Here is an 18,523-nt window from a genome sequence, read left to right as displayed (position 1 = left end):
GATATAATATATATAATACAGCACTCTAAAATGTGCTAGTATATTAAGTCGGTGCTACCAATTTTGTGTCCGTGTAATATGTCAAGCGAACTTATGAAATAATGGACAAAGAGAAAATAGTATATATCGGGCTAGCAGAACCCGATTGCCCTGCTTACTGGAAATTCTTTCAGCATCTAATGTAATACTATGATGCACGCCTTGCTAGCGGAGTAGTCCAAGGATTCTATGGTCATCCTGGGGATGCAGCGGTCTATACAGCCTCTTTGATATCATGATGTCTCACCAAATTCAGGGATGTTTCTTCGAAATGTTTTGAGAATTACCAAGAAAGGGTGTGCACTCTAACTTGGCGTTTTGTACGATTAATTCGACTCTTTGTCCACATGAAAGCGGAAATGCTGAGATGTGCTATCATGAAATGGAAATCCGGTCCCCATCGCGAAAATTGAGCGGTCTGGGAGCTAGACAGTCCAGATCTGGCTTGGATGTAGTGACGCTCCCATATTCGTCCGTACAAACATCATCTTCTATGTCAACTGCAGTAAAATTGTACACGATGCAGTCTGACGCATCTTTATCCGAGCAGTATAGCTGCCTGAAACATTCCTTCCTAGGATTCAAGTATTCGGGATCGGTTTGCCTTACACGCACTCAATAAGGAAACTTGATGAAGCTTTGGCAGCCTTGATAAAATGGAGCTTCACCTTAAATAGATAGAGACAAAGTAATGGATTATTTGGAGAGAAAAGAGGTGGTAAGGATGAGCATAACCCTTTCGGGAAGCTATACTTCCTAGTATAGAGTACGAAGCCCCGGATTGTATACTGCAGGTACATTTCGTGTAAATTAGCCGAATGATGTCTGAATTAAGATATTGTGTGATTTGGTATGTTATTACGACCTACAACATCTACAGCTGCTGTCACTGTAGATAACTTATCCGATAGCGGGGTAGCGGAGTTATTCTTTACCTGTCTCTATCCAGAGCAACCATTACTTCTACGCTCCTCATATTCCACAGAGTACAACCGAAATACAGCACAGCCAAAATGACAAACCCCAAGGTCGCCATTCTCGACGACTACCAAAACCTTTCTCCGCGCCATTTCGCCCACCTCTCCTCCCGCATCGACCTCGCCCATTTCCCCCAAACCCTCAACCCCCGCGATGCCACCCAGCGCGACGCCCTCATCCAACGCCTCCAACCCTACAATGTCATTGTGACCATGCGCGAACGCACCCCCTTCCCCGCAGAGGTGGTCAATGCCCTCCCGAACCTGAAACTCCTCTTGACCGAAAGCATGCGCAACTTGGCGCTGGACCTGCAGGCTTGTGCCGATCGCGGAGTCGTCGTGGCGGGCACCACGGGTCGGCCGGTGGGGTTGCATTCAACGGTGCAACATACTTGGGCTCTTATACTGGGACTGGCGAGGCATATTGCAAGGGATGATGCGGCGGTTAAGAGGGGTGGGTGGCAGGGGAGTCCTTTGGCGACGAATGTCTCGGGGAAGACGCTAGGAATCCTGGGACTGGGGAAGTTGGGCGCGCAGACGGCGAGGATTGCCATTCTGGCACTTGGGATGCGGGTTATTGCGTGGTCGGCCAATCTGACGCAAGAAAAAGCGGACGAACAGGCGCAAGCGCAAGGTCTTCCGGCGGGAAGCTTCGAGGCCGTATCTTCCAAGCCCGAGTTCTTCCGCCGGGCGGACGTAGTAAGTCTACACAATGTGCTCTCTGAGCGCAGTCGCGGGATCGTGGGCAAGACAGAACTGGAGACCATGAAGCCAACAGCACTACTGGTTAATACTTCGCGCGGACCGCTCATTGACGAGGCAGCGCTGTTGGAAGCACTGAATGCGGGGCAAATTCGCGGCGCGGCGCTGGATGTGTTTGACACGGAGCCATTGCCTGTTGAAAGTCCGTGGCGTACGACGGCTTGGGGACAGGATGGCCGTAGTGAGGTGGTTCTGTCACCGCATATGGGATACGGAGAGGAGGACCAGTTGAATGGGTGGTATGAGGAACTGGCAGAGAACCTGCGTCGGTGGTTGGATGGTGAGGAGGTGCAAGCACGGATGAATTAGCCACGCGCAGTTATCTTATGTTTATTACTCTGTTCCTCTGTATATACAACGTCAGTTGAAAGGCGGCTCGGTATCCCGTTTGGACTTATGAACCGAGGCATACGATCTCCGCGCCTCGGCAGAAGGGAAACAACCAATTTAAAGTCAATTAAAGCTGTATTAGCGCGAATTAATCTCGCAATGACGATATGTATTATTTTCTGCCTGACGCGGCTGGATTCCTGCCCCTCTGTCCGGCCCTTCATACCGGCCCCTCTATTCCGTAGCATTCCTGTAGCCACTACAAGTATTATTTACCTTTCTCCCAACCCAACCCAACCCAATCCAATCCCTTTAATACAGTCAATTCAAATCAATCAAACCCTTTCAATCCTCTAAAACCGCCACAATGTCTCCAATGGCAGTCGAAACTACTACTACCACCACAACCATCACCGCAAAAACCCATCCGGATCTCCTTTACGTCCATCGCAGTCCCAAAGCCTTCGCCAGTTCTGCCATCTCCCAAACCGACCTCCCCGCTGGTGCTGTCTTCACCAAAATCACCACCGCGACCCCAGCCCCCAAAGCCTACACCTCCGTGCAAACCGGCGCCGACACCCACATCGAACTCAATTCCGACCTCGTCTTCATCAACCACTCCTGCACGCCGTCGCTGGTCTTTGATATGCACAACATGGAGGTCCGGGTTGTGGACGAGCGGCCGCTGAACAAGGGCGATACGCTTACCTTCTTTTATCCGAGTACGGAGTGGGATATGGACCAGCCGTTTGAGTGTGCCTGTGGTGCGGGGGAGGGGAAGTGTTTGGGACGGATTTCGGGGGCTAAGGATATGAGTGATGAGCAATTGAAGGGGTTCTGGTTGAATCCGCATATTGAGGAACTGAAGAGGGGCCAGCGTGTATAATTTTTTTTTTTTTTAAGATATTAGACTGCATTTAGGCATTCAACATGTAAAATATATGGCTGCTAGAACGGAGTTGGTGTGAGATGCGTCATTGCATAATACCATTGTGCAGGCTGATAAAACTATAAACAAATACCTTATCCCAACAATGGGCTTGTGGTTTAGTGGTATAATACCCCCTTAGCATGGGGGTGGTCCGGGGTTCGATTCCCCGCGAGTCCATTTTTTTTCGGTATTCACTCCCCAATTTCTTTTTTCTTTTCGTTTTCTTTTTTTTTCTTTCTATGTTTCTCGTCTGTTTGCATCCATCCTTGATTCCTCACAATGTCTTCAACATCAGTTGGAACAACCAAACCAGATGTGTATATCTCCTTCGACCAGATAGGGCATGGCCTACTATATAGTTCAACCTGCTCGATACTTTGTACGCAGGTATCTGGTAGACGAATAGGCTTTTACCAGAATAGTTCGTCTGTTCGGTAGGCCTTTGCACAACGTACCGGAGGTCCTTATTGAAAGCAATATCACTAGACCTGGCAAGATTAAGACCACTATACAATCGCAGGTGGCATAGAAGTTCTCTTTATCAAAGTAAAGTGCAGTGTCACACAGAAACAACCCGATCACTATGCCCAAGTCCTCGCGGAGTCATTTGGTATGTCAGCCATTGGATTATCTTTGAGTTCTTTATTAATGCATATGTACAGCCTGTTCTTTCATGAACTCCGAGAGTGGATACACGCTTTTTGTGCTCGACGTACTGTGTGATGGCAAGAGCTTTCGATTTTTTAAGTTTGAGTGGACTCACTTCTAAAAAAAAGCTAGGAGTTTCTTTTTTGAAAGTGCAAGTCGCACCATATACGTGGCTGGATCAGAACGGAAGAGGGAATAGCATCCAATGACCGGAGATTCATATATCGCGAATCCCAAATGGCTCGGGAGGTGGTAATGGGCATGAGTCGTTTTGATACACTGCACATCCGACACGGCGTGCCGTTTGTCTCTTGCGAATATGGAGAGAACCAGACGAGTGATACACGCTTGTGAGACAGACACAAGGTGAACAATTGAACGATGACCAGCACTCGTGATTGAAACAGGAGTCCCATAATTTTCATGCTGATCCTACTAGAATGTTGTCTGATAATGTACTGAACCAGTAGGCAATAGGAAGATTTACAGCATTTTTCTTTCAAAGTGCACGAGCAAAACTGGCTCGTTCCTGGGTTTGCTGCAGGTTGAACAATCCAAAAAGTGAAAGGCAAGACCCTTGTGCAATTCGTTATTGCATGACACGCCTGATTATTCCGCAAGACTTTAACGATACAATTGCTTTGCATATATTTATAACAAGGAAAGCTAGAGGGACATGAGATTACCTAGATTTCTCTTCGACCATTTAGTGTATTACCACCACATAAAGAATGAACACAGAGCTGCATATGGATATCAATTTCTAAGACAAAAATTGGTGTAATGAGATATTCGCTTCCTCCATCACCATTTGTGAACAAGATCACCTAATTCAGTTACAATTCGAATCGCTGCCTCCCCCGTAAGAACTACTACCGCCACCACCATGAGCACTACCACCACCACCATAAGAACTACTACTGCCCCCCCCGTGAGAACTAACACCACCACCACCACCATAGGAGCTGCTACTTCCTCCCGAATAGCCCCCGGAATATCCACCGGACGTACCGGTATAACCTCCGGAGTGGAGTCCCGAGAAGGAAATTTGCGAGAGACTTCCAATGTCTGAATAATCATCCCTATCATAATGGTGCCCTTTCGAATGGTGACTTCTCCCTCCCGAGTGGCCTGTAGAATGATGTGTTCTTTCACCATGATTCTTGCTTCCGGAATGGTGCCCGTGGTTTCTGTCACTGCTCCCAGAAGACTTATCCTGTGAATCCTTGGTACCTTGTATACCATCAGAATTTGTGTTGGAAACTGTTGTGGTATTGTCATGGTGGTGGTTGTTGTTGTCCCCTAACTGTGCAGCGGAGCCACGACCATCCTTCGACTGGTTATATGATGAATTGCTGCCCTTGCTTCCAGAATGGTCGATGTGGCTTTTATCGTTGTTCCCAGAAGGCTTGTTATGAGAATCGTTGATATCCGGTTTACTTCCAGACGCTGCGTTGGAAGCCGCTGGAGCACCTGTCGTATTGTCACGGTGATTGTTGATGTCCTGTGACGGTGCGGTGGCTTTACCTTCGCTTTTTGAATGGTCATCTGATGAACTGTTATAATTGCCTCCAGAATGATCTCTGTGGTTTCTGTGACTGCCCTCAGAAGCGGGATTATGTGCATTGCTGGTATCTGGCGTATTCTTAGGGTCCATGTTGGAAGCTGATGGAGCACTTGTTTCATTTTCAAGGTGATTGTTTGTATCTTGAGGTCGTGCATCTGCATCATCACCGGGTTTAGACTGGGAATTTGATGATAAATCACCCCCTTCAAACCCAATAATCTGCTGCTGGAGAGCCCAATAGGCCATGTAGTCTGCGTCGGATGATTGTGTGGATGATCCAAACATCCCACCAAAATCAATATCAGCTTTTTCGGCGCGTCTGTCTCGGAGAAATTCATATTCCTCAATCTGCTCGTTCCGTGGCCTCAAAGCCCATTGCGCCAAGAAATAGTGACTATACTTCCCAGCTTCGAAGTAGTGACTAAAAGGTTGTGCACGATGGATCCCTCCCAGCTTGACTCGAGCAAGTGCAGGATCACTACCTCGGAGCTCACTATCCTTGGAATGGAGCCATTGAGTAGCTTCGCAAAAACCGGGTGTTTTGACCATAGCTGCAGCAGCTCTTGTTAGGATGGAAAAGGCAGCGAGGATTAAGAGACGGTTGTGCATCCAGGAATTAGGGATGTTGCTTGGTGGTGCGTACATGTACTGGTCTCGAGCTAGATGTAACTCGACGATGGACCATGCATCGAATGGAAAGGCAAGAATGTGCTTCGCTAGATTACAGCTTCCGCATTTGATGGGATTCATTCCATATGCTTCGGTACAATCCCACGGAAAGAGATCTTGATATTTGTACAGGGGAGCCCCGAATGCACCCCAGTCATACCAGTATTCTTGTAGTGTATCGATGAGATCAGCCTCGTCATGACGGCCAAAGTGGAAACGAAGGAGGTACTCCTCAGTCAGCCCACTAGGAACGTCGTATTTCGTGTGCACCTTGTTTCGCAGGTATCCTTCCTGCGGGCAGACGAAGCTCATCAAGTACAGCTCTCTTTCACTGCTGACAAGAGGTTCGAATATATCAGTGTCGATGAGAGCGTTGCAGAAGCTCTGGCAATTGTTGCTTGTGGCACTCCATGTGAGAGGTTCTTGGGTCGAGGAGTCTTTTTGCGATACTTTCCAGGTAAATCTTGACCCTTGCTTGGAGGAGAGCTTTGAGGAGATCCATTGCGGGATCTAGCGCAGAGTCCAGATCCCTCTTTTTATCTGTGGCTGACATACCTGGGTCGTCGAGAGATATTTTGCTTGCTTTGATAAGCTGTTGTATGATCTTGGTCTCTTCGATAGATCCATCAAATTGGGAAAGAGTCCCTGCAAATGGCACTCCGACAACTTGTTTCATGACAGCCTTGTATCTCTTTGGGTTCCCAGCAGGGCGATTCTGTTGCCATAGGCGTCTCTCCGGATCACAGCCAACTGCAAGGCTCCGTTGGCGAGATCGACCCATTGAGAAGCGTTCGTGGAATATCGGTGGCTGTCGGGGACTGATTAATGCTCCCCCTTTTGTACTACAAATATGGCATTAGCATATTTAAAGATGTTTCTCTCGTAGGGGTGACTTACTGCGCTACTCCATTTTCAATAACCAAAGGCCCGACTCGAAGAGCCATGTGAACATTTCCAAAGGGATACTGCTGTGTAAACTGACGGAAGAAGAGTGGGATGTCTTCATCGGCCGCAGCCTCCGTAGCCGCGGCGTTATTCCCAGAAAATCCATCTTTTAACACATTCTGTAGTGGAAGCTTCTTCGACTCGGAGGTTGCGATGGCTTCGTTATCTTGGTCTATCAGGTCTTTTCGGCTCCGATCGGATATCCCAAATGCTGATCTGAGCTTGGAAGCAACTTTCTTACAACCCTTCGGTGGGTTATGTTGGGGGTTAACGGTGTTCAGTAAGCCATGGTACTTTGCAAGAGCCACATGGTGACCCAGCTCGAGTAATTTGCATCGGGCTTCGTCGCTATCAATATGTGGTTGGCCTTTGGGAACCGGGAACAAGCGCGAGACTCTGTTTTCATCCACTTGCGAAATAATCCCACACTCACACATCTCCCGGCTTATGGGAGGGGTAATGGTCTCATAGAGAATGCAGTGTTTGTAGGCTTTCTCATACTGCGGATTGCCGTGGTAGTGCTGTCGATAGCACCCTTCGCAAATGCTCTGGTTCGAACTTGAATTTGTTTGAAGGAACATGCTACCTCTGACAACGCTGTGACATTTGGAGCATTCCAGCATACCAAATTGTGGTGTCCAATCCTCTTTGAAACGGGTCAGATTTACTAAATTATGTTAGCTAGTACAACCAGGATCTATTCGCAGAAAACATACACTGGGGAATCGCCGGCCTTGCCCAGAATCCTAATTCCTCCAACGGTGGCCGATGCTCGATTAGCTTGTCAATGTCGAGAAATCCTTGTTCAAATTAGTTTGGAGGCTTAAATATTGCACTCTAATTTCACTGACCAGCAGCTTGTAATAGCATACATGCACGTTGTTGTATACCGGAAAAACGTGGAGCTTCTTAGAGAATTAGCATTGATCAAAGCCAGGTATGATAACGTCTTACTAGATATTTGAGCTTCCACGGCATATCGGATCTTCATGCCCTCTTCGTTGAATCTTGAGCTCAGACCAAGCATTTGCTTTGATACTGTACTCTGCTTAGCTTTTTGTTGTTTGAGTTTCATTTCTCCTGGAAATTATTAGCTTCTTCTTAAAAGAGCCCATGACCACGCCCAATTATACCATATCGAACCGCAAATGCTCTCGTCTGCTGGCTGACCTGGTCGATGAATGTGTCGAATCCACGAATATGTGAGTCATCCTCTTCCTCTATAGTTATTCCCGAGTGTTCTGGCTGCTGCCAGATCTTCAAAGTGTAAACAATATTTTCTAACTCTGTCCTCACACCTTGCCAGTATAGCTTTTCGAGCTCATCGAGGAGATGGGCATTTCCAGGCCCGACCAAGGTCCACCGTGTTCTTGGTGCCTGGGTGATGTTCGGGCTACTGGTACTACCGGATACTGGAAAGCACGACATGGCCGGTAAAAGATGGATTTTTAATTAGACCTCAAATGAAAAGATAACAATCCATACTCTTTTATCCGAATCTTGGATGCAATCGGATTTTATACGCGGTAACGATAGCCTCACAATTCCCGGAAACCCTCCTATTTAGCCTCGCCCCCCTCTGCATTCAGTTACGCCGAGGTATAATGATGCTGACGAAACGCAGCCTGCCGAGTGTCTGGAAGGCAAACCTGCATCATTCACATAGCCCGGCAGCCTTGTCCGCTTATTGCGCGATTGGCGAACATCTACGTCCAATGGTTTTTACGAGGCCGCGCCTTGCAGGTGATAAGAGGAGAATGAGGCTAGCTTTGAAAAATGTGGCTGAGTACAGATACAGGGAAGAGAGAATAAGCAATTATGGGTCACCGATTGAGCTTAGAAAAGGATTCTATCTTCCCTATCTCCGATCAATACACTGTTCATAACAATAAAGATGTCATCGTCGATCAAAAGACTTTTAAGGCTCGTGAAAAGAAATCCCAAACCACCAGCGTCCGCTCTGGGAGCCTCAGCGACGCTTCCATCGTCTGGGATTACATCTGTCGACAATTCTCAGGGTGCTTCTGCCGCAGTGGCCGAACTGTCCGGTGCTCTAGGTGCCGTTCTGGAGCAGATTGATCTAGATGGTGAGTGCCTACGTCGTATTGTGGCTAATGGATCGCTAAGAGATTTTCTCCATAGGAGAAATCAACAGCCAAATCAAATATCTCGTCGAACTACTCGACCAGGAGGCATCTCAATACGATAACTCTCAGCTGAAGGAGGAGCAATACATAGACTGGTCATGGTATGAGCTGCCTTGTCCATAGCAACTATTGTATGCTGATTGCTTGCTTTAGCACTCAGGAACAAGCTCGGTTAATATCTATTGCCTGGAAATGCGCCCATGATACATACAATCTCCCACCTCGTTCACCACTCTTGTCGCATGATTTCCAAGACTGCACCTTGACTCAGGAGCAGATTATTACGCCGTCAGCTGATGGAGCTGTTAAGGCAGTGACTTTCACCAGCGTAACTCCGCGAGAGACATCTTCAACGAGTACTTCGTTGCCTGTACTGATCGTCGCAATTCGCGGCACAGCAAGCCGAATAGATCATATGGTGAACATCAATAATCAACCACGAGATGCTAGTTCGTTTATTGTAAGCTGCCCGGGGAAGCTTCATCACCGGTGCATGACAAATCTCTAATTGACCGCAGAATAATACCCACTTTCAACCAAACCCTAGCCCTCTTAATGCATCCCTACAGGCTCACTCTGGGTTTTTGGAAAGCGCTAAAAGCCTAGATCAAATTGTCCGGCGCAAGATCAACGAGTATACCCACCAGAAAGACGGCGGTGGCCATGTTCTATTCACTGGCCATTCTGCCGGAGGCGCAGTAGCCTCTTTACTCTTCCTTCGATGCTTATCGTTGGAGGCACAAGGTAAAGAGAGCCAACTCTCATCATTTAGCTAAATCATGCTCTCACTGACGCTAACTAGATTCAGCCCGCTTTTCCTGTATCACATTCGGAGCACCGCCAGTGGTGTCAATGCCACTATCGATACCGCCCTTTGCCGGAGTATGCTTGAACATGATCAACGAATTTGATTTTGTTACCAGAGCAGACAAGCCTTATATACTGTCTTTAGTTAACCTCATACGGTTAATTCATGACCAAGATCCGCTTTCTAGTGAGGATGCCGACGACACGGAGTCTTCAAGCTTGACAACCGACTCTACCTCAACTGAAAACAACTGGCCTCTGCCTCCTTCTAGGTATCACCACGTCGGACCCAAGGTAGTGTTTTTGATGCGGCTTCCAGACCAAGGAGGGAGTCTTCAGCTTCGTGTCGTGGAAGTGTCAACTCCACAATTCGAGAAGCTTTTATTCTGTCGCATCCCTGTACATCGGCGACCATGTTATGCACAGCGGATCGAATTACTTGCAGGTGGGCGGTATAACAGAGCAAATGGCTGGGACTCATAACTACATAGTTAACTAATTAGTCAACTAATTAAATGAATTCATGCCTGGTATCAAGGCACAAATGCGAGCGCGCCACAGGGCTTGCACGGTTCAGGTGTTGTGACAAGAGTCAACAACATCCGATGAACAGTTCTGTCGTGAATATTTGAGAATTGTGCATCTTTGTCAATACCCACAAATATTCTATATTTGGCTAGTAAAAAGCCCGCGAAAGGATTGGCAGAATGCCGGTTCCCCGTCCCGCCCCCTGAAGAACAATCCACAACTACTCCTTTAATCCGGACAACATTCTTCAGTGGGGAAGGCTTTTGTGAAGTGACCTAAACCAGAAGGCCAAAACTGTGTCATGCACCATAGTCCGGTGAAAACGGGCGACTGGAGTTTGTGCGGACTTGAAATAATGCTAGCTCCTGGGCCTTGTAGGGACTGACCGCGACTCAGGATCTCCATTGTCTAAACATAATGTCTCGCGGAGCTCTGTTTGACTCCCGAGACGTCTCCGCAAAGCCTTAGCCGGTTGTCAAGCTAACGGGTGTCTAACTCTATCAGGTACAGTAATTTCCCCTATATGAATCAGGCAATTGAAGTACCGGTGTGGAACCTTGACGCCGCAAGATTTACTGCCGATCGAGTCGAGCCCACGTTCACAACGCCATTCAGCTTGCAGGCGGGAAAGCCCTGCATGAATTCGTCACAGCCTGTGCTGGGGATACAAAACTGACTATTTGGTTATGTTGCGGTTGAAACCGATGAGAGCAGAAGGTGGACTGTCAGGATTGATTCTTCGTGTCTTCCATAATCCTTAACCGAAACAATTTGGCACCGGTATTTAATAACTGACAGCCGCTAGTTGTGTCCACTTGCCCCAGAACAGAATGAATCGGCACTCTGTGGATATCGGTACGGATAACTTCGCATAGTACGATGGACCCTTGACTGGACCGAAGAGGAAAAAAAAAAAATTAACTCTTGTCGATCTCTCGGTGTTCTGTCCTTCAAGTGTGTTAACCGCGGTATCCTTTTCATAATGCAACGGTCAAGATAGCATGGAGATGTAGCTATAAAAGCCATGTTAACCCTTGTAATTCGTAAAATGATTAACCACCATCCATCATGATCTTTTCTCGCCTTATTGGGCTTGCTGCCGTCTCTGTTGGTTTGGCGCAAGCCGCCACTAACCTCACGGGTTATGAGTATGTCGTTGTCGGTTCCGGAGCTGGTGGCGGTCCCTTGGCTGCTCGTCTCGCTCTGGCTGGCCACAAGACTCTCCTGATCGAGGCTGGTGATGACCAGGGAGCGACTCACAACTATTCCATCCCCGCATACTCGGCCAGATCCTCTGAAGATGAGGCCATGGCGTGGAATTTCTTCGCTCGTCACTACGCCGACGATGAACGCCAGGCCCGCGATTTCAAGACCACCTACGAGACTCCGGATGGATCGGAGTATACGGGTCTCAGCCCGCCAGAGGGATCGAAGGTGAAGGGAACCCTGTACCCTCGCACTGGTACTCTGGGAGGATGCACCGCCCACAACGCCCTAATTGCCGTCTACCCCCACCAATCCGACTTCGAACACATTGCCTCTTTGACGAATGACAGCTCCTGGTCGCCTGAGAACATGCGTCAGTATTTCGCTCGCTTGGAGAAGAACAACTATCTGCTTGGCACCCCCAAGGGCCATGGCAGTGATGGCTGGCTCTCTACCGAAACCGCCCCGCTCAGTATCGTCTTGGAAGACCCCCAGCTGTTGAGCATGCTCACTGGTGGTGCTTTTGCCCTGGGCAACCTTACGGACAACATTATGAACATTGGCACTTTGCTGGGTGGCGATGCCAACGCGGACACCAAGACTCGCGACACCGAGCCTGGATACTACCAAATCCCTGTTTCGACTGACGACGCCCACCGTAACGGCGCCCGTGAATTCATCGTCGCTGTTCGGGATGCCACCAATGCGGATGGCAGCAAGAAGTACCCTCTTGATGTCCGTATGAACTGCCATGTCACCAAGGTCACCTTTGACGAGTCTGAGGACACCCCGCGTGCCACTGGTGTCGAGTTCCTGGACGGCCAGTACCTCTACAAGGCCAGCCCCAGATCCGCCAAGACCTCGTCGTCCGGCACCCCCGGATCTGTCAAGGCATCGCGTGAGGTCATTGTCGCTGGAGGTGTCTACAACTCCCCTCAACTGCTTAAGCTGAGTGGTGTCGGTCCCGCCGAAGAACTGAAGAAGTTCGACATCCCCGTCATCTCCGACCTGCCCGGTGTCGGTACCAATCTGCAGGACCACTACGAAATCTCCGTCCAGGCCCACTCGCCCAAGAACTTCAGCTGCCTCGATGGCTGCACGTTCAACATCTACGACCGTGATGACCCCTGCGTCGACCGCTGGGAATCCCCCATCCTCGGTGACCGCGGCATCTACTCCTCTCCCGGTCTCGCCGCCACCATGTTCTACAAGAGCAGTGTCTCCGCTGATGACAGCTTCGATATCTTCTCCTTCGGTGGCCCCGTCAACTTCCGTGGCTACTTCCCTGACTACAGCATCAACGCCACTGTTGACCATGACTGGTTTACCTGGGCTATCCTCAAGGCTCACCCGCGTAACAACGCTGGTACCGTCACCCTCCGCTCCTCCGACCCTCTTGACGTCCCGGACATCACCTTCAACTACTTCGACACCGGCGTCGGCGACTACGAAGCCGACCTCCAGGCTCTCTACGAGGCCATCCAGCTGGCCCGTGATGCCTTTGACCGTCAGCCCCTCGAGGTCACCGAGGTCCTCCCCGGCAAGGATGTCACCTCCAAGGAGGACATCCAGGACTACGTCAAGAACAGCGCTTGGGGTCACCACGCCTCGTGCACCTGCCCTATCGGTACTGACGACGACCCGATGGCCGTCCTCAACTCCAAGTTCCAGGTCCGTGGTGTCTCTGGCCTGCGTGTTGTTGACGCCTCGGTTTACCCTCGTATCCCCGGTACATTCACTGCTGTCTCGACTTACATGGTCGCTGAGAAGGCTGCTGATGTTATCTTGGGTGAACTTTAAGCTTTGAATTGTATATATATTGGATATAGTTGTTGGGTTTGGAAGCCGCATTTAGACCTGTATAAATAAATACGATAATTCATAATACAGAGTGAACTGAAGCTAGTTTGACAATTCTATTTCTTGTCGGTACAAGAAAAAGAGCGACCATGGCAAATACATACCATAAATCAAGTTGCATACCTCCAGTCTGTCACTTCACCGGTCTCTGCCTCTACTTTATCTAACAATTTATTCTTCCTGATACACCACCACCGAGTGACCACGCAGAAGATGATGCTCAATCCACATCCAGCAATAATGATTCCCCCACCGGTTTGATAACGAGGCTCTTGTGAGCGAAGGAAGAAATACGGAGTAAACCAATGTGACACTGAAGAGACACAGTTTGCGATGGCTATTAACGCTGCTCGTTTTGTTCTTGGTCGTGGGACAACGGTGGTTTCCCATGATATTTGGATCTGAAGAAAGTCCGTGAGTAACTGCAAGACCTTCCGTTATAATTATGAAGAGAATGGGCATACTTACGTTGAGACCAACAAACGGGCCCGTGCATAAGAGAACCAAGCTGAAATATCGAGCACTGGTGTTGAGGGTCGATATCATAAGAACTGCCCCAGCAAGAGAAACAAGGATCGGCCCGACGATATGCCAGCAATGATCGAGAGTCCTCCCTGATGACCAAGAGATGACAAGGGTCGCGACATACGCAATGACATACGGTGGGGCCTGGATGAGATACGTGACGACTTCATTAAAACCGAGAGTATCAACAATCTAGCCGTGTTAGCAATAACCTTGACAGAAAAAAGGACTCTTACCGACGGAAAAAAATCCTTGAAAGATTGGGCAATGATGAGTGAGAAGTGGATTGCAGAGAAAAGTGCTGTAAAAGGATCTTTGATGGCAAGCAACACTCCACCCCAGGCATTCACCTCTCCATCGTCTTCCAGAACTCCCCCCGCAGAAACGACCTGTCTGTACTGTGCCATAGCTGCCTCTTCCTCCGTGAACCATTGCCGACTCGTGTTATTAGGGAAGTTGGGAATGAACCAAAAGGCCATGACAGCAACCAATATGCTCACAATACCCTCTAGGAGAATAAACCACTGCCATGCACGTAAGTCCGCAATTCCATTCATGTTCGTGAGGATGGCCGCAGCAAGCAAGCTCGAGAAAACGTTAGAGATGATGTTCCCTGCATGCCAAATACCCATCCGCAATGGCGACTCTTTCTTAGTATACCAAGAAGAAGTAAGCAGCGAGACAGCCGGCACGAAAGGCCCCTCAGCAAAGCCTACCAGAAATCGACAGAGACAGAATGCCCAGCCTGATGATAGGGCTGGCATACAGATCGTTACTGCAGACCAGACTAGCATGAGGGATGGGAAGATGATACTCGGTTTTCCTCGAGCAATGAGGACATTTGCTGGCACTTGTGAGATGATGTAGCCGACATAGAAGAGAGAAATGCCAGCGGACCACACAGTATCCGACATGTGCAGGTCACTTTGCATACCGGCGAGGCGGGCATTGGAAACGTTGATACGATCCAAGTAGCTGTAAATGATAAGCATAAACGTCGAATTGTCCATGAATTAAACATATCCACCTCATAAGAAGCATCATTGTAACGCAAGGAAGAAACTGCCAATCCAGCTTGCGCAGCACCGTACGATTCAACGTCTCCAGTTCCTCTGCACTCTTCCCCTGGAGAATGGGGAAATGTGTTAAGAGCTGATCAGACCGCCGAGCATCTTTCCCTGTGCTCTCCAGCACAGTCTTAGAGGTTTCGATATCCGAGCCTTTGCTGCGTTCCGGGTGCGTCATGTCTCCAGATGTTTCAATAATTCACCAAATCGTCTTGATGCAAGCATATTGCCTCTCGGCCATTATATACGTGCCAGTTTTTTTTTTTTTTCTTTTAGAAAAGCTCTACCCCTCTACCCCGGATTAGCATCCATACCCCAGATTTATGACCCCTTCCCCGGATTGCCGACGCATTAACATGGCTGTCAAGCATGTTCGTCTTGGCATGTCCGATGGTCGGAAAATATCCGTGGAGACAGAATGTGTTCTAAGTAAACTCCATGGAATAGAAAGCCAGGAGAGTTTGAAGAATACAAACATTGAGGAATACAAGCATTCAAACACTTAGTGCCGGACAAGTGTGTATCATCTGGAGAAAATCCGTCGGACATTCCGTTGTAGGGCTATCCATCGGGGATTCTCCGGAAACATGGTCCAAGTATGGATATAAAACCGGAAGCTCATCGTCATGGCCTGCCTATCTTAGCTTATTTAATCTATCCTAGACGTCCAGAAAGGACATTAACTACCACCGTCATGGGGTCCATACAGCCGCAATCATCTTACAACATCAACAACCCCTTCCGAACTCGAATCCTCAATGGCCAGATTACACCACTCATGTCCATCAAATTTGTCACGGGCAATGAGATTCCCATGATGTGCAAGATGACCGGTATCCACGCCGTCTTCATCGATATGGAACATTCCTCCCTCGACATGCGCACCGTCGCCCAGCTCATTCTCGCCTGCAACTACGCCGGAGTCTCCCCCATCGTCCGCTCACCATCTAAAGCGCACTGGCATATCAGTCGGATACTAGATGCTGGTGCTGCGGCCGTTGTGATCCCGCACGTTGAAACAATTCAGGAAGTGAAGGATATTGTGAGGTATGCCAAATTCGCGCCACTGGGTACGAGGGGATGCACGAATAACCAGCCGGCGATGAATTTTCAGCACGTTCCGACGCTTCTCCAGAATGCGATCCTGAATGAGCAGACTATGGTTATTCCTATGATTGAGACACCTGGGGCGGTGGAGATTGCAGATGAGATTTTCGCGGTGGACGGGGTTGATGGGGTACTGGTTGGGTCGAATGATTTGTGTACAGATTTGGGAATTCCCGGGAACTACGATAGTGGGCTTTATCAGGATGCCGTGAGCAGAGTTATTACCGCTGCCAACAGGGCTAATAAACCCGTTGGTATCGGTGGGATTGGGAGCAGATTGGATATCCTGGAGAAATGGTTTACGATGGGGGCAACCTGGTCTTTGAGTGGTCAGGATGCGTCCATGCTGCAAACGGGCTTGAAGAAGATGAGCAAGGAATACGCAGAAATTGATGAGCGGTTGCAGACGAAGCTTTTGGTCCGTTAGACCTGCATTTTATGTAGGATATGCGCAAATATCATTCGTTGTCTTCAGTTATATTGGAGAACAGTAACATTGCATCGCCATATGCATATTCACCCAGTCCAGTCTCCATATCCCAGAAAGTGCTATCTCCAAGTAAACTATCCCACGGGAGAAAGGATGTACCAAGGGGCTGATCGTTCAGCAATGGTTCGTTGGACGACAGGAACCAATTATCTGAAGACTGAGCAGGATGCTGCTGCTGCTGCTGCTGAAGGCGTTCAACACCCGACATATCATGACCACGAGTATCACCAGTGTGGGCAGCAGTTTGATATTGTTCAGGGGTAATGCTCAACTTCCCCAACACATTCACACGCAATGCTTCATAGACAGCAACATAATGAAGTGCATCTGGTAAGTCTTTCCCCATCTCTTTCAATGTCTTCTCACCCTGTTGCAATGCCTTCGCGGCAGATACTACCGTCCCTGAGCCATTATCCATTACCACTGATATGCAATACATCACCGATAAGCCGGCAGTAAACAGCATTTGGAAATAACTGCGGGTGTACGTAACCTGCTTCCTTTCAAACATAGCAGAGAATTGCGTGATAATTCTGATTGAGTACTCCAGGCAAATTGAAATCAAATCCTGCGGTGGTATATTGTTGCTATGTTTCGGCACAAGGTCAATTGCCTTGCGTACAAGGAGCAGTTTTTCCCTTATGAGAAGAAGGTCATACCATTCCTGTGTCTCGTAAAGACTCCGTGGATTCGTGAATATTGGCGCTGAGTCCCGCCACTCCTCTAGCTCGGACAATAGCTCATCTAGGTTTGCATATATTTTGCCACTGGTAGTAATTGATTCCATCAAGAGTTGGTTGGTCACTCCACTCGCGTGTTCAGTCTTTTGTCGAAATCTCTTCTGAATCTTAGAAGTGATTTTACGCAGTCTCAGACATAAGAGGAAAATAGAAATTTCAGTATTAGCTTCCGGTGTAGGCCGTGTGGTAGTGGCTTGACAAAACGAGTCCAAATTGGCGAATGTTCCAGAAGAATCTGCAGCGTCAATATCTTCGTCATTCGCATCAACCGGAAAGCCGACTTGAATGTCCTCATCTGCGATGGCGGCTGGACGGTCCAGGGTAATTGAGCTGTATCTATCAATCATGTAGCATTCCCAGAAGACCCGTCGTTGTAACTGCTCATGCAAGAGACTAATTTTCCTTCTTGAACTCTGCCGTGGGCTCTTATGCAGGCCCTGCTCGATGCACATGCCTATGCAGACAGTCGTAAGCTCCCATATCGATGTACCTGCGACGTATGTCAGTCCAGTTTCGAAATTACCTTATCTATGGGACTCGTACCAATGTGGTGATAAATACCAAATCTCGCCACCAATAAAATATCTTGTATGGCGTTGATTCCTCTCAGAAGAATGTTTCTATCCAGATGCTGCATTGCTGTAAGATAATACCCATATGGGTGATCTTTGTGTGTGCCGGTCCGATACATGCGAATGGACCCAATGGCGAGAATCATAAAAGCACGAAACATATCATATCCTAACAGCCGGGTTGCCTGCTGCGCCGAGTGGTCCGCCAAAAAGACAGAATGATACAGTCGTTGCACGTCCCGACGGAGCAGAAATGGGTTCTGAACATGAGATTCGTTTAGACTTTTTGCTTTTAGTATTCATTTGAAGCAAGTCCTTGGCAACTATTGAGGAGCCACTTACTAGGAGTCAAACATCTCCTGTGCTTCCTCGACACTTGGAAGAGGATTCGGCTGCACCGACGTCTCTAGGATTGCTGAAGACTTTGATAGGTTCTGGAGTAACTTTAGATTCTGCTCCCTCCATCTCGAATCGGTAAAAAGAAGACTCATGAAACTGGCATACTATTGTGTTAGCATGTATAACCGATAGTGGGTCTAGAGTGTCGCCCATACCTGATACCGGTTCCTTCGGTAACATTGGGAGATGAGTCGAGCTCATTTTCAG

The 18,523-nt window shown here is 48.5% G+C and overlaps 9 protein-coding genes and 1 non-coding gene across 10 annotated transcripts; 6 read left to right on the top strand and 4 right to left on the bottom strand.

Annotated features, from left to right (window-relative positions):
- Positions 1–354: 354 nt before the first annotated feature.
- Positions 355–2,302, top strand: EURHEDRAFT_533209 (D-2-hydroxyacid dehydrogenase family protein). Its single transcript, XM_040787238.1, has 2 exons — positions 355–757; positions 1,182–2,302. Exons 1-2 carry the CDS (start codon positions 731–733, stop codon positions 2,085–2,087), a joined length of 933 nt encoding a protein of 310 aa, XP_040635759.1. The 5' UTR covers positions 355–730; the 3' UTR covers positions 2,088–2,302.
- Positions 2,303–2,334: 32 nt separating this feature from the next.
- On the top strand, positions 2,335–3,085 carry EURHEDRAFT_415773 (uncharacterized protein). The gene has a single exon (XM_040782780.1). The coding sequence runs from the start codon at positions 2,476–2,478 to the stop codon at positions 2,992–2,994; it is 519 nt and encodes a 172-aa protein (XP_040635758.1). The 5' UTR covers positions 2,335–2,475; the 3' UTR covers positions 2,995–3,085.
- A 59-nt stretch (positions 3,086–3,144) lies between these two features.
- On the top strand, positions 3,145–3,216 carry EURHEDRAFT_t140. Its single transcript has one exon. It is a non-coding gene; the product is annotated as a tRNA-Ala (tRNA).
- A 484-nt stretch (positions 3,217–3,700) lies between these two features.
- On the bottom strand, positions 3,701–4,151 carry EURHEDRAFT_203472 (uncharacterized protein). The gene has a single exon (XM_040777943.1). The coding sequence runs from the start codon at positions 4,110–4,112 to the stop codon at positions 3,816–3,818; it is 297 nt and encodes a 98-aa protein (XP_040635757.1). The 5' UTR covers positions 4,113–4,151; the 3' UTR covers positions 3,701–3,815.
- Positions 4,152–4,519: 368 nt separating this feature from the next.
- EURHEDRAFT_380439 (uncharacterized protein) lies at positions 4,520–8,296 on the bottom strand (the record flags this gene model as incomplete). Its single annotated transcript, XM_040779297.1, has 7 exons — positions 4,520–6,372; positions 6,479–6,765; positions 6,821–7,535; positions 7,585–7,668; positions 7,720–7,776; positions 7,823–7,948; positions 8,002–8,296. The coding sequence occupies 7 exons, from the start codon at positions 8,294–8,296 to the stop codon at positions 4,520–4,522; spliced, it is 3,417 nt and encodes a 1,138-aa protein (XP_040635756.1).
- A 439-nt stretch (positions 8,297–8,735) lies between these two features.
- EURHEDRAFT_415770 (alpha/beta-hydrolase) lies at positions 8,736–10,468 on the top strand. Its single transcript, XM_040782779.1, has 5 exons — positions 8,736–8,955; positions 9,011–9,116; positions 9,169–9,475; positions 9,534–9,759; positions 9,818–10,468. Exons 1-5 carry the CDS (start codon positions 8,763–8,765, stop codon positions 10,303–10,305), a joined length of 1,320 nt encoding a protein of 439 aa, XP_040635755.1. The 5' UTR covers positions 8,736–8,762; the 3' UTR covers positions 10,306–10,468.
- A 950-nt stretch (positions 10,469–11,418) lies between these two features.
- EURHEDRAFT_405456 (GMC family oxidoreductase) lies at positions 11,419–13,356 on the top strand (the record flags this gene model as incomplete). The annotated part of the gene is made up of 1 exon (XM_040780383.1): positions 11,419–13,356. The coding sequence occupies one exon, from the start codon at positions 11,419–11,421 to the stop codon at positions 13,354–13,356; it is 1,938 nt and encodes a 645-aa protein (XP_040635754.1).
- Positions 13,357–13,526: 170 nt separating this feature from the next.
- On the bottom strand, positions 13,527–15,186 carry EURHEDRAFT_544476 (vitamin H transporter; the record flags this gene model as incomplete). Its single annotated transcript, XM_040787431.1, has 4 exons — positions 13,527–13,817; positions 13,885–14,133; positions 14,178–14,916; positions 14,969–15,186. The coding sequence occupies 4 exons, from the start codon at positions 15,184–15,186 to the stop codon at positions 13,527–13,529; spliced, it is 1,497 nt and encodes a 498-aa protein (XP_040635753.1).
- A 516-nt stretch (positions 15,187–15,702) lies between these two features.
- EURHEDRAFT_517894 (HpcH/HpaI aldolase family protein) lies at positions 15,703–16,542 on the top strand (the record flags this gene model as incomplete). The annotated part of the gene is made up of 1 exon (XM_040786608.1): positions 15,703–16,542. One exon carries the CDS (start codon positions 15,703–15,705, stop codon positions 16,540–16,542), a length of 840 nt encoding a protein of 279 aa, XP_040635752.1.
- A 31-nt stretch (positions 16,543–16,573) lies between these two features.
- EURHEDRAFT_463496 (fungal specific transcription factor domain-containing protein) lies at positions 16,574–18,408 on the bottom strand (the record flags this gene model as incomplete). The annotated part of the gene is made up of 3 exons (XM_040784885.1): positions 16,574–17,835; positions 17,889–18,199; positions 18,260–18,408. 3 exons carry the CDS (start codon positions 18,406–18,408, stop codon positions 16,574–16,576), a joined length of 1,722 nt encoding a protein of 573 aa, XP_040635751.1.
- Between the last annotated feature and the right edge of the window lie 115 nt (positions 18,409–18,523).

The sequence above is a fragment of the Aspergillus ruber genome, assembly GCF_000600275.1.
Source record: "Aspergillus ruber CBS 135680 unplaced genomic scaffold scaffold00029, whole genome shotgun sequence".
In the NCBI taxonomy this organism is placed as follows: Eukaryota; Fungi; Ascomycota; class Eurotiomycetes; order Eurotiales; family Aspergillaceae; genus Aspergillus; species Aspergillus ruber.
Note: the sequence above shows the minus strand (reverse complement) of the source record. Positions and strands in the feature narration are given on the sequence as shown.

Excerpts from the sequence above, each read along its gene's own strand:
- EURHEDRAFT_533209 (XM_040787238.1), top strand. The coding sequence starts at position 731 with ATGGATTATTTGGAGAGAAAAGAGGTG. Across the intron at positions 758-1,181 it reads ATTTGGAGAGAAAAGAGGTG|CGCGACGCCCTCATCCAACG; the intron begins GTAAGGATGAGC and ends GATGCCACCCAG.
- EURHEDRAFT_415773 (XM_040782780.1), top strand. The coding sequence starts at position 2,476 with ATGTCTCCAATGGCAGTCGAAACTACTACTACCACCACAACCATCACC.
- EURHEDRAFT_203472 (XM_040777943.1), bottom strand. The coding sequence starts at position 4,112 with ATGAAAATTATGGGACTCCTGTTTCAATCACGAGTGCTGGTCATCGTT.
- EURHEDRAFT_415770 (XM_040782779.1), top strand. The coding sequence starts at position 8,763 with ATGTCATCGTCGATCAAAAGACTTTTAAGGCTCGTGAAAAGAAATCCC. Across the intron at positions 9,117-9,168 it reads CAATACATAGACTGGTCATG|CACTCAGGAACAAGCTCGGT; the intron begins GTATGAGCTGCC and ends TGCTTGCTTTAG. Across the intron at positions 9,760-9,817 it reads CTTATCGTTGGAGGCACAAG|ATTCAGCCCGCTTTTCCTGT; the intron begins GTAAAGAGAGCC and ends GACGCTAACTAG.